The following is a 17,781-nucleotide window of genomic DNA, read 5'->3' as shown; positions in this document are numbered from 1 at the left end:
ATGGCATCCCCAGGACTGCAATGGGCCGTCCGATGTGAGTGACGACGAACGATGTGCGTTCGGTGTGAGTGCCCATTTGCAGGGTGACCGGCTCGGTTTGCAGCGTGGCTGGTTTCCCTCCCGCTGTAGAGCCGTCCAGCTGGTGGAATGCCAGCGGCGTGGGGAGGGGGAAGCAGCGGAGGTCGAGTTTGGCGACTAGGTCGGGGTGGATGAGGTTTTTTGAGCACCCCGAGTCCACTAGTGCCGCGGCCGTGGTGGCTCCGTTGCCGCCAGAGAGTTTGATTGCCGCCATTATTACGGGGCTTTCGCCGTTCCGTCGAGGTGGTCCGCACTGCTGTCCCACCGCCTGCCTCGCAACGCGTTTCAGGGCAGGCGGGGAGCTTTTCCTGCCGGCTGGTCGGGGTCTACGTTATCCTCTTCCCCCCAGTAGGCGTCCCAGCCTTCCTCTGGTGTCGCTGTGGCCACGGTCATTCGGCGGTGAGGGGGCGGCCCCAGGTTGGGTGGTTTGGGGCTAATTTTCGGGGTGGGTTTAGGCGCACTGGTCGGCGGTCGGTTGGCGAAGCAATCCACCATCTTGTGCCCTAGTTTGCCACACTTCCCGCAGGGCTCCCGATTGAATTTCTTTTTTGGGTATATGGGGCTGGCCATCCCCACGTGTGGTGCGGGTACCTTTTTGCCGGCATAGTTTGTGTCTTCTGTGGTTGTCATGAGGAAGGTGCGGTGCGCGTGTTCGGCTTTCCCCGCAAGGTGGATCCACCCGTGTAGCGTTTCTGGGTCGTCGCGGTAGAGGGCCCATTGGAGAACGTCGCGATTGAGCCCCCTTTTGAACATTTCCAGCAGGGTGGTCTCGGACCAGTCGCTGACCTTCCCCACGAGGGCTTTGAACTCCAGGGCGTAGTCTGGGACCGTGCGTGTGCCCTGTTTAAGTCTTTGGAGTGCGCTTTTCGCCCTTACTTTGGCTAGGGGGTCTTCGAAGTAGTTTTTCATCTCATTGATGAAGGCAGGGAAGGTGGCGAGGGCGGGGGAGCTGGACTCGTACAGTTGGACGTACCAGTCCGCCGCCCTGTCTTGTAGTTTGATCGCCACGGCGGCGATCTTGTCGGCTTCGGAGTCGTAGGAGTGTCCGTGCCTCCCCATGAACTCCCTGGCGTTCGTTACGAAGAACGAGAGTTTCGTGGGGTTCCCATCGAAGAAGATGGGGAAGTCCTTTGGGGCCCGGGCGTTTTGCGCGGCCCTGCCTCTCGCTTCCCGGCCTGTGGTGTCGTCCGCCTGGGCCGTCTGCTGACCCTCCGCTGGCCCGTGGGGGTTCGGTGCTTCGCTCGGGGTGTGGGCCTGTGCGGGGACGTCGTTGGGTGGCGCGGGGGGCATAAGCGACTGGAGCATGGTCCGGAGTTCCGTCAGTTGGGCCCGCATGGCCGCGAGTTCAGCTCGTGCCTCCTCGTCCACGGCCTGCGCCGCCGCTGGGGCCGGTTCCATCGGTGCGTCGGCGGGGGTGGGTTGCTGGCGGGGTTCATCCTCCCTCTGCCGCTGGACCGCTTCCTCCGTCGTCTGCTGGGTGTCTCCATCGTCCTCCTCCGTGTTGACCGCCGTTGGGCTGTCGCTCCACGCCCGTTGCTGGGGTGCGATGTGGGGCGCGGGGTCCTCCGCTGGTTTCGGAAGGCATGTTGCTCCCTCCCGCGGTCGGGTTGCCTCCATCGCCATCTCCCCTTGGGGTTGGAGCTGAGGCTCGGGTCGGGTGGGGTGGGCGTCCATGGCTCCGGGAGTCCACGGTGCCTCTGGCCTTGGTCGGTCCTCCTCTGTCTCTTGCCGTGCGGCTCGCCCTCCTTGCCCGCGTCGCTCCGGCTTCATCTTGCTGGTCTTCTCGCCGTCTATTCCTCCCGCGGCTCGTTATCGTCCAGTGGGGCTCGGCGAGGCTGAGTTTATGACTCTCAGCTTTATGTCATGCGCTGCCTGCCTCTGAATAAGGCTCAGACACTGGTTCGATGGATCAGGCTCTGATTTATTCACAGCGCAGTTACAGCGTCGGAAGAAAATGCTGAGAGTGACAGGAGCGCGCCGGTGCGGGGTTTAAATACCCCGCGCCGGTCAGAGCCCCCTCACTCGCGGTCACGTCACCCCCCTTTGTCCAATACGTTGCCCTGCCGGTGGGTGAGGGGTTGTGAGGCCCCGCTGGCGTTCCGGGATCGCCCATCATCGGGTTTTCTATTCATCCGGTGATTGCTGTCAGCTGGGCGATCTCCATTGTATTGGCGCTGATGGCTTGGGTGTGCTCCGTGATCCGTTTAGTTATTGTCTGTTGGCCGTTAGTCGTTGTGAGTTGATGGCTACTTATCTTGAGCCCCTTCTCCTGTTTCCTTGCTATTGTCATGTGTGCCATTGCGCTGATGACTTCAGCTCAACGGCACTCATGACAGACTGCAACTGCTTGCCTGAAGCATCGTCTTATCAACACTCTTTATAGTGAAGATTCTTTCTTGTATATTGGCCTTCAAATGTATATAGGGTCCCATAGGGTCAAAAGACAAACTATATTGTGCAATTTCAGGTCAGTATCCTTCTCATTAGTGTGAATTAACATTTTCTTTTTTATGTTTATAAACAGTTAAATTTGTGAAGTATGGACACAAAATGAAATTACCATTCATTAACTTATAATCAACTTATATGTGAATACAGTATTTTTGCTCATTTTTAAAAATGATTTAATGGCTGACCTTCTAATCTAGAAATCACCACCTATAGAACATAGTTCAATTGTTTTTATACTTTCCCATTCCAAAGCTTGTTCCTGAATTAATTTACCCCATGAGTATTGTTTATGTTTTATAATTAGCATTACTATATTTCATATTTATAATAACTTTTTAAATAGAATGCGTCATGAGTAAGGATGGTGAGGAGGGGGCTCCCATCCAGACGGTTAAGCGCATGCGTAGCACTGAGGAATTGGGCAGCCATTCAAAGAGACACAGATCGGGACCGCCTTAACCTTTGGGGGTTATATGTCTGGGTTTTTCCCACGCTTCTTCGGTTTGTTAGGATTCCTGTTATGTACAAGCAATAAAACATTAGAGACCAGTTCCTTGTCTCAGCATGGTTCCTGGCTGTTAGGACAGAATGTAACAGTATTTGCTGTATCTATTTAATTGCAATCATATGGGGTAAATTCTATGTGCATTTTTTACTGCAGAATTAATAGAGAAGTAGAGTTACAAAACAGTCCTACTAGAAGACTATAGTAAACAGTATCTCAGAATTAAAGCAGTTGATCACTGATGGTTTTCTGGTGGGTGGGATACTTTTGTGTATGGGGGGGCATGGGGAGATCATTGTAACATATTGAGGTCATTTTTTTTCCTAGCAAAAATAATCCAATAAATGTAATATTGAGTTTCTTTTCAGAAATCCAAACAAGCCTGAACCAACCACCCCAAATCTATTGATTGTTTCCTCTGAGTTGATGTATTTATTTAAACCCTCACAATCCAAAGACTAATTAAATGCCCTACTTTGTTTCTAATACATTTTACTATTCAAGTTAGATTTGGATATGATGTGGGGCAGCAAAGTACATCCAATGCCATTTATGTCTCCTTCGTTGGGTCTGTTTATGATAAAACCTAGCTGGGTTGACAGCTTATGATCATCAGTTTGGTCATAGGCATTTTCTTTGGTGCTTTTCAGGATCTTTGTCCCACCTGTATTTATTTTGTTAAGCGTCTTCAAATAAAGCAAAAATGCATGAAATGTTGGCATGCTACAAAGCCAGTGCCTGAGTCATGTTATCCTCCTTATTTACAAGAATCCTTCAAGGTCCTGCATGAGCCCAATAGATACTGTTAGGCACTTCTTTGTCCCAAAATAAAAGACAAAGTTGAGGCATTTGGGAGCATCCTGGGGGCTAGGTATCATGAATGTTATTTTGTGACAGGCAAACATTTTGTGAATGGGCGGGCTCCCCCACCTCCCTTAGCAGTCATTTTGTGAAAAATCCCATGACACACATTCAAATTTCAAACAATTTCCTGCCTTGTTACACACTTTCTTTGCTCATGGTATTTCCAGTCTGCTATCTAATGTGTTTTCCAGGATCAAGCCATTTTTTGCTATCATTTCCTGAAAGCATTTTTGCCTATCAGAGTAGAATTCAATAGCTCAGGCTACAATCCTATGCACCTTAATTAAAATAAGTTTCAGATGTCTACAGTATTTCAGCAAAGTGGGTTGAAGGCAAATGGTCAAAGTTTTGTAGTATTTATTAAGAAAGGAAGTCAAAGTAATAGAGGAATTCTGATATGTAACTTTTCCCTTCAAATTAGAATATATATAATGGCTATTTAAACAGCTATAATCTTGCTTGCTTTCTCATGCACTTCCAATGCACTGCAGAAATCTGTCTCTGGGGAGCAGGGCCTAGCCTGGGCCTGCAATGTTCAGCAAACAGTTTTACCACTATCTGAAACAACTCTTACAATAAGTCCCATTCAGTTAAACTGGACTTACTTCTAAATAGAAATACATAAGATTGTATTGACAGCATCTAGCCTTTTACAGCAAAAAGCATATACGTTTCAGCCCAAATTATAATATTATAATATTCATGGGGTATCCCCAGCCACCCACATTCTAATATTGAATGTGCTTCCTTTTTCTGAATTAATTTCATAACTGAAGTTCCATTAGGATACTTCTTGTTTTTATTGTATCTGCCTCTTAAGAATCCTCTCCCATTTGATGGCTCAGCTATTTCAGTTAGTCTGCAATGACATTTGGCCTTTTAACTGGAATAGATTTGCTTCATCTTTCAGAAGGATTTTTGGTACACTCTTAGCAGCCGTAAAGACTAAGAAGGATTTTTTTCCAAGAATAGTTTCATTCACTTTTAGTTTTCCATCTGCTTCCAGCCAGCACTTTTATTTAGGCTTGTAAGCAGATTTTGACTGATAAAATTGGGAGCTAAATAAATCTTTTTGTTCTGATCGTTTTTTAAACTGTAGCTTTAATTACTTTTGTAATCGTGTTTAAATTATGCTGTTATAATTTTTTTTTCTCTTTTGTTCACCATCTTGAGCTCCCTTTGTTGGTGGAAAGGCTGAATGTATACACATGAAAAAAACAAAATTAACAGTACAAGTCTCTTCATTTCAGTCATCAACCAGAAAAACAGCTTTGATAAAAGAACATTCCTACCCATCACAGTTGGATAAATGCATTTGAGCTGAGGCCACATTCCCTCTTGTGTGGCATGGCAAGGGTATAGTCAAGAAACAGAAGGTGGGACCAGAGCAAGAGCAAGAGACACAGGGCATAGATTCATCTAAATACATTACCTACATGAATAAATGCATGTATAATATAAATGTCCAGTGGGACTTATTCTCACTTAAGCTTTTATAGAAATTTAAAGAGGCATTTTTTAAAGAAGTTAATGAAGTGGCATTCGTCTGCAGACTTTCAAATAGTATAGGACTTCGGCCTGTAAATCTCCATCATCTATCTATCTATCTATCTATCTATCTATCTATCTATCTATCTATCATCTATCTATCTATCTATCTCTCTATCTATCTATCTATCATCTATCTATCTATCTATCTATCTATCTATCTATCTATCTATCATCTATCTATCTATCTATCTATCTATCTATCTATCATCTATCTATCTATCTATCTCTCTATCTATCTATCTATCATCTATCTATCTATCTATCTATCTATCATCTATCTATCTATCTATCTATCTATCTATCTATCATCTATCTATCTATCTATCTCTCTATCTATCTATCTATCATCTATCTATCTATCTATCTATCTATCTATCTATCATCTATCTATCTATCTATCTATCTATCTATCTATCATCTATCTATCTATCTATCTATCTATCTATCATCTATCTATCTATCTATCTATCTATCTATCATCTATCTATCTATCTATCTATCTATCTATCTATCATCTATCTATCTATCTATCTATCTATCTATCATCTATCTATCTATCTATCTATCTATCTATCTATCTATCATCTATCTATCATCTATCTATCTATCTATCATCTATCTATCTATCTATCTATCTATCTATCTATCATCTATCTATCTATCTATCTATCTATCTATCATCTATCTATCTATCTATCTATCTATCTATCTATCATCTATCTATCTATCTATCTATCTATCTATCATCTATCTATCTATCTATCTATCTATCTATCATCTATCTATCTATCTATCTATCTATCTATCTATCATCTATCTATCTATCTATCTATCTATCTATCATCTATCTATCTATCTATCTATCTATCTATCTATCATCTATCTATCTATCTATCTATCTATCTATCATCTATCTATCTATCTATCTATCATCTATCTATCTATCTATCTATCTATCTATCTATCTATCTATCATCTATCTATCTATCTATCTATCTATCTATCATCTATCTATCTATCTGCTAGGAGTCAAAAACAACTTGATGACACATAATCAACCAGTCATGGACTTCAGTGATAGAGGAAACACTATAGGAAGAGCAGGGACAACATACTCAGCAATTCAACCTGCACTCAGATCAAATCAGCAATTCAACCTGCACTCAGTCATAGCTTGCTTAAAGGAAAAAAAATTCAGCCTCTTGCTCCACCCTTCCTAATACATACTTCATTACTTTTCTGCTCTTTGTTTTTTTACACATACTTCATTACATACTTTTAGTTATATAAGCCATATATAAGTCAGCTATAATATAAAAATTATTGCTGCCCCCTCCTGGGGAACAGCTTTTCCCCAGACATTCAAATGTCCCCTTCTCTTTAAGCATTTAGGAAGTTTGTTAAAACTTGGGATTTGTTTTTTCCATGAGAAATTGGAAGTTATTACTGGTAGTCCTTGTTTAGCGATCACAAATGGGACTGGCAACTCAGTCATTAAGGAAACAGTCGCTAAGTGAAACCGTGACTGTGCTTACGATCTTACTTCAGCTTTCCTTTGCTTTACAGGCCAGTGAAGGTCATAAATGCAAGGATTAAGGTTATTTTTTCATCACCATCATAACTGTGAACAGTCACTAAATGACGCAATTGCTAAACGAGGACTACCTGTAATTCTATTTTGCTGATTGTGTTTCATTCCTGGGTCTTATATAGGTGATTCTCATGATTATGCTGGATGGCTGTATATTAACTTTTATTTTTATCTGGATTTATAGAGGGGAAATTGTATGACACTGGGGTCAATTCTGATTGAAGCAGCCCATAAGTCCTGTAAAATAAATAAATAAATAAATGTATCTTTACTGGAGTTTGTGCAGTAGTTGCAGGAGGCAGCTGCAGACCTCTGTAAAGAGTTGCAGCTGCTTTAAGACATTTCAGATACATGCTCAGTGCATATCCTCACATGTTCTGAAGTAGTGAGCCTGAGCAACATGAGAGTCATGTACTGTATATGAGATGGGCAACCATATAAATGAATTAAATAAATAAATAGGATTGCCCCTCATCTCAGTCACCCCAAATGTCCCTTTCCCCTTCTGCTCAACCTCCCCACTTGGTTCAGCCTCCTCCACTTGCCCAGCTGAAAAGCTCCTATTTAGGCATACAAGATCTGGGCTGTAAATCTACAGTTCACCACTAGATGGCAGCAAAGAGTAAGGTTTTCTGCGTTTCCTTCCTGCAGGTAGTGTTGTCCAAATGTTGCTACATTGATATGTATGTGTTATCCTGGCTATGTTGAAGCTATTGTGAGGGGGAGTCTACCTGTCCTATCTTCACCAAATTTATTTCATTGTTTTAATTCACAATCCTGTAAAGTTTGCCCAGTGTTATTTGCCTGCCTATTTAAGCAGCATGTATCAAACTCTTGCTTAATTTTGCCTCCTGGTCTGTGAGCTAAAGCTAGTCATTACATTCTCTCCTCACACCACCACATACCTAGAGGGTTGTAGCTCTTGGGAAATGCAAAACTATGTCATCATGCCATAATCACAGCTTTCAGCAATGACTTATATGCAAAACTAACAGTTCACTGATGATCAGGCAGCTCTTCTCCCATATCAACAATTCAATTTTGTTTTATGGCGAAATAGTCACATGAGTGCACATAACACATATTGAAATCATGGGGAGAGAGGGCTAGCATTTTAACGGTGGTGGTGGTGGTGGTGGCCTTTCTGTGATTTTTTGTTGTTGTTGTTACTCCAAGAGCTTCTTTGGCAAAAGGGGCTGGCCCTGACTGATGGATGATTTCTGAATTCTCTTGGTCAGCTATTACAGTGCCACTGCTCTGGAGTAGTTTCCATTGGAGATCAGATTCACCATTTGCTGTTGACTTTTAAAAGTCCTGAAAAACGAATTATTCTGGAGGTATCCTCTTAACTTAATATTTATGCCACCTTTTCTTTTTTGTTCTTGTTCGTTGTTTTGGGGTTTTCATTGGGGATTTTATGATCTCATTATTTGTTTGAATTGTACTGCAGATGTTTTAAATTTTGTTATATTGTATACTCTGTAAGCTGCCAAGAGTCATTAGTTTGTGACAGGGTATGGGATCAATGAATGAATGAATAAATAAATAAATGAGTTTTACTGGACAAGAAGTAACTTGGTATTTGATCCTGTTAATCTTTAAATCTCTTCTTTATTTAAACAGATGACCACCATGTCCCACTTAAAGGATCTCAAAGATGACCTTCACAGTGACACAGTCCTTTCCATCTTAAATGAACAACGCATTCGGGGCATTTTATGTGATGTCACAATAATTGTAGAAGACACCAAATTCAAAGCCCATAGTAATGTCCTGGCTGCTTCAAGCCTTTATTTCAAAAATATATTTTGGAGTCATACAATCTGTATTTCTGGTCATGTGTTGGAACTAGATGGCCTCAAGGCTGAAGTGTTCACAGAAATACTTAATTACATCTACAGTTCTACAGTAATCATTAAAAAACAAGAGTCCGTTGTGGATCTTGCAGCAGCTGGAAAAAAATTGGGAATATCTTTTTTAGAAGATCTTACAGAAAAGAGCTTTTCAGGTTCCCCTTGTCTGTATTCATTTTGCAATACTGAAAAAAATGATGTGAAAGAAGAAAAAAGACAGGAAGACTCAGCCATTACAAATGGACCAAGAATCACTAATGCATACTCAATTTTTGAAACTGAGAATAGTAATAATTTGTTTTCTCCTCTTGACCTGAGGGCGAGTTTTAAAAAAATGCCTGAAACAAATAAAACATCCTGTACTGATCTGGACAGGACTGATGCATGCAAAGAGGTTGAGAGAGCCAGTACATTAGCTGAACATTCCTATGCTGTTACAACAGGTTGCGATGCTTTGCAACAAAATTCCTTTTATTATGAAAGCACTCCACTTTATAAAACAGGTGAAGATTGTTCTGAAGCTGCCCAGTCAGTGCCTCTAGTTAAATCAGTAACACGGTCATATAATGCACCAAAGGCTACATTTAACACTCAGATCACAGATGCTCCTATTGCAAAGATATCAGCCCACAAGAGAACCAGTTCAGAGGGTCCCCATAAAGTCATAAATGATCACAGCCATTCTTTTGAAAAATCCCAGCCAAACACAGCCAATATTCTCTCTTCTAAGGAAGATGAAAATAAATCTGATAATCTTTCTGGATCAATAGTCACAGCTATTCCACATCCTTATAACTGCAATTGTTGTACTAAATCATTTAATGATAAAACTCAGCTTAGCACTCATCTTAAACTTCATTCACAATCTCAAGAAACTTTAGTTTGCAAATACTGTAGCAAACAATTTGAAAATATTACTGGACTAGAGACCCATCAACAAGCATGTAAGGGTCTGAACAATTTGTGTGTTCAAAATGAAAATGAGCAGAAGGGTCTGGATAATTTTGCTCCTTCAAATGGAAAAACTGGCACCTCATATGTAAGCCCGGAGCCCACAGAGACTGAAAATGAGCTTACTGATTATCCTGTCACAAACAGAACAATGCCAGAAACAGACCACTTTGTTAAAGTTGTTGATGGACAGATACTTTATACTTGCAATGTTTGTAAACGTACCTATGTTACTTTGTCTAGCCTCCGAAGACATTCAAATGTTCATTCTTGGAGAAGAACTTATCCTTGCCATTACTGCAACAAAGTCTTTGCATTAGCAGAGTACCGTACCAGACATGAAATCTGGCACACAGGCGAAAGACGATACCAATGTATCTTCTGTCTTGAGACCTTTATGACATACTATATACTCAAAAACCACCAGAAATCTTTCCATGCAATTGATCACCGACTTGGTGTAAACAAGAAAACAGTTAATGGTGGCTTGAAACCGAATGTATATCCTTACAAGCTTTACAGGCTTTTGCCTATGAAATGTAAAAGGGCACCATATAAAAGTTATGGAAACTCATCGTATGAAAGTGTACAAGTTAATGAAGTCCCATCTAGCACCAGTATTATTCAAAATACTGTCACTTCTGAACAGTCATCCTTGAATTTTTCACACAATAAGTTGCCAAGCTCCAGTATTTCCTTGGATAGTTCTTCATGTGATGCTACAGCAACACCTGAAAATCCTCCAAATATTTCTTCCTGGAAAATTGCATCAGGGACAGACCTTAAAAATAATACTCATACTAACAGAAGGCCGTTATCTTCTGCTGAGGATTCTGGTCCTCAGGAATACGATTCCTCTCTTCAAGCAATTAGTAATATCAATTCCCGTGATAATTCAACCTCTGTTATTAGCTATAACAATCCAGCATCTTCCGTCATAGTGCATAGTGGAAGAGTTTCATCTGTGATAATGCACAGTAATGCTGTCAATGCAGTAGGACGAAGTGATAAGGGAACTTCAGATATTACAGTCAGCCAAGTAGCAAGCAGTGATCTTATACATGAGTCAGATAATGGCAATAGTAGAACAAGAAGCAATAAAGAAAAGAAAAAGGTACCCCTGTATGACAGAGAAACAACATCAAAGGAGGTAAAATATACAGCAAATACAGGGGTACCTTCTAACACACCTACAGATATCTTCGAAACTTCAGCTAAGACTGAAACTTATATTGCAAAACCTGCACTGCCAGGAACATCTGCGGACAGCAATGTTGCTCCACTTTGTCAAATAACAGTTAAAATTGGAAATGAAGCAATTGTGAAAAGACATATTTTGGGGTCCAAATTGTTTTACAAAAAAGGCAGAAGATCTAAATATGAATCCAAAGGAGATCAGACAGTTCAAGTTGCAGAACGGGAAAAAAGAGAGAGAAGCATGTCTCGAGTGTGTCGATCAGACTACATTGAAAGTGAAATGGGTGACGATATCAGTGACCATGACTCCAATGATAAACCTTGGCGGCCATATTACAATTACAAACCAAAAAAGAAATCTAAACAACTAAGGAAAATGAGAAAAGTAAAATGGAGAGAGAAATACAGGAGCAGAAATTCCTGTGAAGGAAGTGAGAAGACCTATGTCACCACTTATGCTCTTAGAAATATTCCTGAAGAAAAGGTCCGTAATCAGGAAGGAGATGGGAAAATGCCAGATCTTTACTGTGAGCTCTGTGACAGGGAGAACACTTCTACGGAAGCATCCCATGATCATTTACACTGGGAGACTGCAGGGTCTGAGTCTTACGCTTGTGACTTATGCCAAAAGCATTTCCAGAGCCCTTCGGCTCTACGGATGCATAAGCGGTGTCATACAGGAGAGAAACCCTACATTTGCAAGACCTGTGGGAAAGGATTTTCAGTCTCTAGCAATTTACAGAAGCATGAACGCACCCATTCTGGTGTCAAGGATTTCATCTGCCAACACTGTAACAAGGCATTCACTCTCAGTGAAACACTAAAAATACACGAGAGAATCCATACAGGAGAAAAGCGCTACCACTGTCAGTTTTGTTTTCAGAGCTTCTTGTATCTTTCCACCAAAAGGAATCATGAGCAAAGGCATAAGCGTGAGCACACTGGAAAAGGCTATGCGTGTTTTCAGTGTCCCAAGGTTTGCAAGACTGCAGCTGCTCTTGGGATGCACCAGAAGAAGCATTTATTCAAAACTCCCAAGCAAGAGGATAGAAAAGACTGTTTGTTTAATGAAAGCTCTAAATCATGTATAAGTCAACATTTCTTTGATTCTGAGCAACAGGAAACAGCTAAACCTGTGCTAACTCAAAGTGTAGTTGATGCAGAGGGTTGCAGAGCAAGTAGTATTCCAAATACCACATTGGATGCTGCACTCTGAGTAAGAAAATGGTGTAGCAACAAAGAAAATAGATGAAAGGCCATACATGCAAGTAAATAATGCAAAAAAATATATATCCAAACTTCTGGAAGTTCTTAAAACTTGAGAGATATATATATTTTTCCTATAAATATATTGCATACTTTACGTTTTAAAATGTGCCATTAAAAGTGAAATTCGGGAACTCTACTGAAGTTAATGAAGCCTAAAAAAGTGTAAGGAGATATTAATGTCCCTCAGAAGAAAGTTTACATAAAAAAGAATATGCTTAATTGAAATGTTTAAAAGGATATTATAAAGAATTCACTGTTGAACTGGAATACGTCTAACTTGTTAACGATATGAACCATTTTGGACAACTAAAAAATGAGAGATATCAATTCAGAATATAGTAAAGTTAAAGCGTTTCTGCTAGAAGAAATTACACCCTGTATTCCTAACTGGAATGTACTTATAATGTGTTCAAAGGTCAACATTATTTTAAAAGTTTAATTTACCCCTAGTCTGATGTGTACACAATAAGCATCTGGTTAAGATTCTAACATTTGTTATTTGAATAGTACATTCACCCATTCTAAACTCTGAATATGCTGTTACAGAACAATTTTGTGAGAGGTTATGATTATTATAATAATAAATATTTATATTCTTAACATGTAATATGGTGTGTCATGAGCTCATTATATATTAGTGCCATCAAATCTGCAGACTGATAAAGTTTAAATATTTATAGCATCATACATGATCCCCTCATGAGCATAGTTACACACATGGAATAAGTTCTGTATCTTGAAGAGCCTTTGTTCCCCTTCCTTCCTCCCACCATCAGTCTGTGGCTCTACAGGCATCAGAGCATTACACCATCAACACAGTGCCCAGGCGTGTCTGCTATATACCGTCATTTCTCCTCAGTGACTTGGTCTGGGGTGACTTGTCCTCTGAGAAGAAATAACTTGCAAGGATCCAATACAGGAAAAAGGTGGCTGGATACAGTATGGAATTTCACCACGGAATCTTTCTGAAAGTTACAGCTGACATTCCAGAGTGTCTTTGCCTCTAAGTATGTGCTCAAGGCTCAGAAAAGGAAGAAAGGAGGAATTGCAGTGAAGCCTGTGCTGACCCCATTTAGGTATACTGCTGCACTCATGACTGTGAGGATAGTTTAATCCAAGGCCAATATTCTCATATTTGGATTTACTGAATTGTACTCCAGGCTGACTTCCATAGTGTTTTACATGCATAGTCATCCAGCTAGTTTGTGTAACGTACCACAGAATTTAGACATTCCGTTCCTAACCTCAAGGATTTATAGAACTGTCTACCTGAATAATTTAATAAGTGGGTTTTCAATATTATGTGATTTTTTCCCCCTGCTTATTTAGTGGGCACACCATGCAGTGGGCACCCTCTCTCTCCTAATAATAATATAGTGAATAATATTAATAATCTGATTATTTTACTGTAAAAATTAGGACTGTTGTAAAAATGCAGTTATCCAGTAATGCCCCAAGCCTTCATAGAAACTTTGATCATTCTGCATAAGGTGGTTCTTCCGTAAGCTTTTTGTACAGAAGCTCTTGTTATCTTCTCTGTTCAAATTGCCTAGCTATGTCTAAAGAGGGTCTGAATCATCTGCATTATACTAAGAAGAGAAGTCTTCCCTATTGTGGTCAGGCTATATAAATGTCAATTTTGGGATGCTTGATACTCATATGAAATTGAAAAGAGAATAATCTTATTCGAGGAGATAAAAAGTTTCTAAGAGGAGATCATCCTTTATACTGTAGCTGTAATTCTTTTAATCTAATGGACTATTAGTGTTTTGGGTTCCATCCTCTATTCAGCTATACATGAAAGGGTTTTGGTTCTCTTCTCTTCTCCTCTCCTCTCCTCTCCTCTCCTCTTCTTTTTGTATGGGGGAGATTTTTCATCTGAACTTAACATTCTTCAAATAAAGAGTATCTGCAGGCTTTATCCATCAACAATATGTTTATTTGTGTTGATCAAGCTAAATGGTTGACATATATTAACAAGAAGAAAAATCAGGTGTTACAAATTAATATCAAATTAGTATGGGGAAAAAGCCAACTTTTGAAGAAAACTATTCTGAAGGAGTTAAAGTCTTATTAGACATGTTAGTGACTGAAGAAAAAAGAACACTGAACCAATGAAAAAGGAAATTAGAATAAAACCCCAATTTAATGTACCAACCAGAGGGTAGTGTGCCCAATACTCTGTGTCCATTAAATTAGAAATTACATCATTCACAGCAACTTATTTGCATATTATGCAAATATATTATGCAAATGATACAACTTACATTGTTTATGCCATTTTGCATAACAATGCAACACGAATTACGTAAATTGCCACAAATGATGCAAAATTGATGTAAATTTGTTTGCCACATTCAGACTACTTTGAATATAGTTGACTTGTCTGCTATTTTGGGGAATGTTTGGACAAAAATGTCTGTTGCATCCAAAATCCACTAAATGGTGATCCTTTAATCAAGTTTTCTCTGTAAAACATTTCCAAATTTTTAACAGTTGGAGAAAGTAGAAAACTGCACTCCACATTTTATTATAGGAAATGTATCCTTTAAAGAATATTCTGTTTGTTACATCTAATTTTGGCTTTTATGCTCATGTTTCTACATTATATAAAATAAACATTCGTAATTCTGTTAATGATATATTTATTCTTAACTTGTCTGAAAGTAGTTCTCCCACAATTAATATAAGCACTGAAAAAAAATTGAACTGTATACATAAAACATTTTTGGATATGAAAAACTATCACTTAGAAAATTATACTTATTATGAGCTGTTTAAAATAAGCACATTATAAGACTTTATAAAACAATATTATCTCAATAATTCTAGACCAAAGCCAATAATGGTTAATATTTATATGTAGCGATAATTGTACAAATATTTTCTATAACTGTTTAATTCATATGGAAAACAGTATCTTCTGTTATGTTTGAGGGCTTTGTATATTTTGATAAAAACATAATAACTTTGTAAATCTGCCTGTTCGCTACAGTTTATAGAAAAGCAATTTTAATATGACAATATCATGTTTATTATTCATACTGGAATTTTATTAATCAGCATAATGGACAAAGTATTACTGGCAAATACAGAATTAAAGCAAGTATAAATAATGTAATTGTTAAGGACAATTGATTGCTACATAATGGCATATGCATTTTGTTTTAATAGTACTATTAAAAACTGGCATTCAGAATGATTAAGAGAATCAAGCTTTTTTCCCCACAAAATTACTAATTATAATAATGGATTTACTTCATCAAAATAGCCACAAATTCTTCCACTCAATTTCCTTCCTTCCTTCCTCCCTCCCTTTCTTCCTTCTCCATCTATCTATCATTTATATACCACCTAAAATATATAATGGTTGTCATGCAATAATTGTATCAGAATTGTGCTAAATTATTTTGACAGCACCTGGTTGAAAAGCTCATTCAAAATTCATTTTTTTTATTTTTATCCCGCCTTTATTATTTTATAAAAATATTTTTATAAATAACTCAAGGCTGCGAACATACCTAATACTCCTTCCTCCTCCTCCTCCTTCCTCCTCCTCCTATGCTTTGAAAACTGAGAGGATAGTGATTCAATGTTTTAGATTTTAAGTATGTTTTATATACTAATATAACCTTAAAATCACCCACAATGCAAACCATACAGCTTACATTTCAATCTTAGAAAAAAGATTGATGATCACAGAATGATGATTAATGGATATAACTAGGAAGACTTTCTGTGATTGGGCTCACCAACTGTTTTAAGCCATGATTTGCTGAACACACCCCCAACTGGCTGGACTAACCCACAACCCAAGAGTCCCAGGCTTTTGGAACTAGTGGGAATTGGAATTTTGATAATGTCATGAATCTCTCACAAAATAGTTGTTATGGAGGGCATAGATGGTCATAAAAGGCCCATTTGCCAGAATGCAAACTGTTTAGCTCTTCAGTTTACCTTTTTTCCTTTTCTGGGAGGTAAGCACTCTTCAAAAAAAAAAACCAACCCTGAGCAGCAATCACTTGACACTTAAGTTTGATGCTTGATGCTTTTCAGCATACTAGCTTCCCATTTAGTATGTTTTGCAATAACATAATCTAAACAAAATAAAATCAGGTGGGCCTGAAGACTGGTGGGAACCAAGGGATATGAAACTAAGTAGTAAGTACATTGGCATCTCTGAGGACTTAGGTCGTAGACCATACTTTACAAACCATAGCAATTGGATTCAGTCAACACATAAAGCCAAACAAACTGCATTATGGCTTAGTTTAATGCTTCTACCCAGCCTGTATATATGTTTTACCCTGTGTGTGTGCATGTGCAGTTTGCCATTGCCATACTGGGAACTCCTTGGGTTACAACAAGAAGTTACTCCTTGAAAACTCAAATAGAACAGAGATCCTCCACTGCCATAATGTGGAATTCAGTGTGAAGAGCTCCTCTCCAGGATAGAACAGAATAAGAAACTTTCAGGAATGAAATTCTGCTCTCATATCAGAGCTCCAGGAGTTCAGTTTCAGGATGCCAATTGCTAAAACAATTTCCAGCCTATTACTCTTGGATTAATTGTGCTTGTTCTTGGACTTCAGTTGCTCTCCGACCAGTGCTATTTGCTTGTCTCGCCACCATTGCCATAGAGATAGCATGGCAGGACAATTGTATACCACTGTAAGAAATTGGCTGGTTCACAGACTGTGTTAAGTTGTATATTGCTCAGTCGTGGTTGGAATAATCCACAATTTACCAGTTCCATACAACACACCAAGCTATAAATCACGGCTTACAAGATAGAATAGCTGAGTTCATTTAGCCCAGCCATTTATTTATTTATTTAATCATTTATATAACCACCCATCTCATATATGTGACTCTAGGCAGCTATTTTATCTAAAAATAGATTAAAAACGTACAATGAAAAAATAAAAATTCTTCCCAAATACATTAAACTGTCTCCTCACCTGTATTCTACATTAATGTTCTGCTTCGTAATCTGAACTATTGTTTTAGCAAGGAACAGGGGAGCCTGTGCTAAGTATATTCAAATGCATTAAACATAAATACATGATTTACAAATACATGACCAGTCCTTTTCCTTAGCATAAAATGGAAACAATGCTATTAAAAGAAATTACATTGGCTACAAACAGTGTGTGTTACTGAGTTCTCCACTGTTCCCATGAAAACGAGAAACTTTAAATACATCTGACATTTTGCAGAACAGGGCAGAACTTGTAGGGGAGGAGAGGTACATTATACCATGGCATACCAGCTGTTTCTGATTCTTGGACAGTTGGCAAATTAAAAAAAAAAGCTTTTGATCTTATTCTGCAAGAAAAATGTAGTATTTATGTAGTGGTGCAGCTAGAGAATTTTGTGCTGAGTTTAAATTCCACCCCACATATAAATCCAAATAATATTTTCTCATTTTAACATAGAAATCCTAATTTATGCTATATTTTGGTAGCCAT

General features: G+C 39.2%; 1 protein-coding gene across 1 annotated transcript in view; it reads left to right on the top strand.

Moving 5' to 3' along the window:
• Window positions 1-12,917, top strand: part of ZBTB38 (zinc finger and BTB domain containing 38) — a 46,674-nt gene extending 33,757 nt beyond the window's left edge. Inside the window, exon 3 of the mRNA XM_063306658.1 lies at window positions 8,664-12,917. Coding sequence (XP_063162728.1) covers window positions 8,664-12,257 — 3,594 coding nt within the window. The 3' untranslated portion in view covers window positions 12,258-12,917. The remainder of the gene's footprint in view (window positions 1-8,663) is intronic.
• The last annotated feature ends 4,864 nt before the right edge of the window (window positions 12,918-17,781 follow it).

This window comes from Candoia aspera, chromosome 6 (genome assembly GCF_035149785.1).
Source record: "Candoia aspera isolate rCanAsp1 chromosome 6, rCanAsp1.hap2, whole genome shotgun sequence".
NCBI lineage: Eukaryota > Metazoa > Chordata > Lepidosauria > Squamata > Boidae > Candoia > Candoia aspera.
This window is presented reverse-complemented; position numbering and strand designations above follow the sequence as displayed.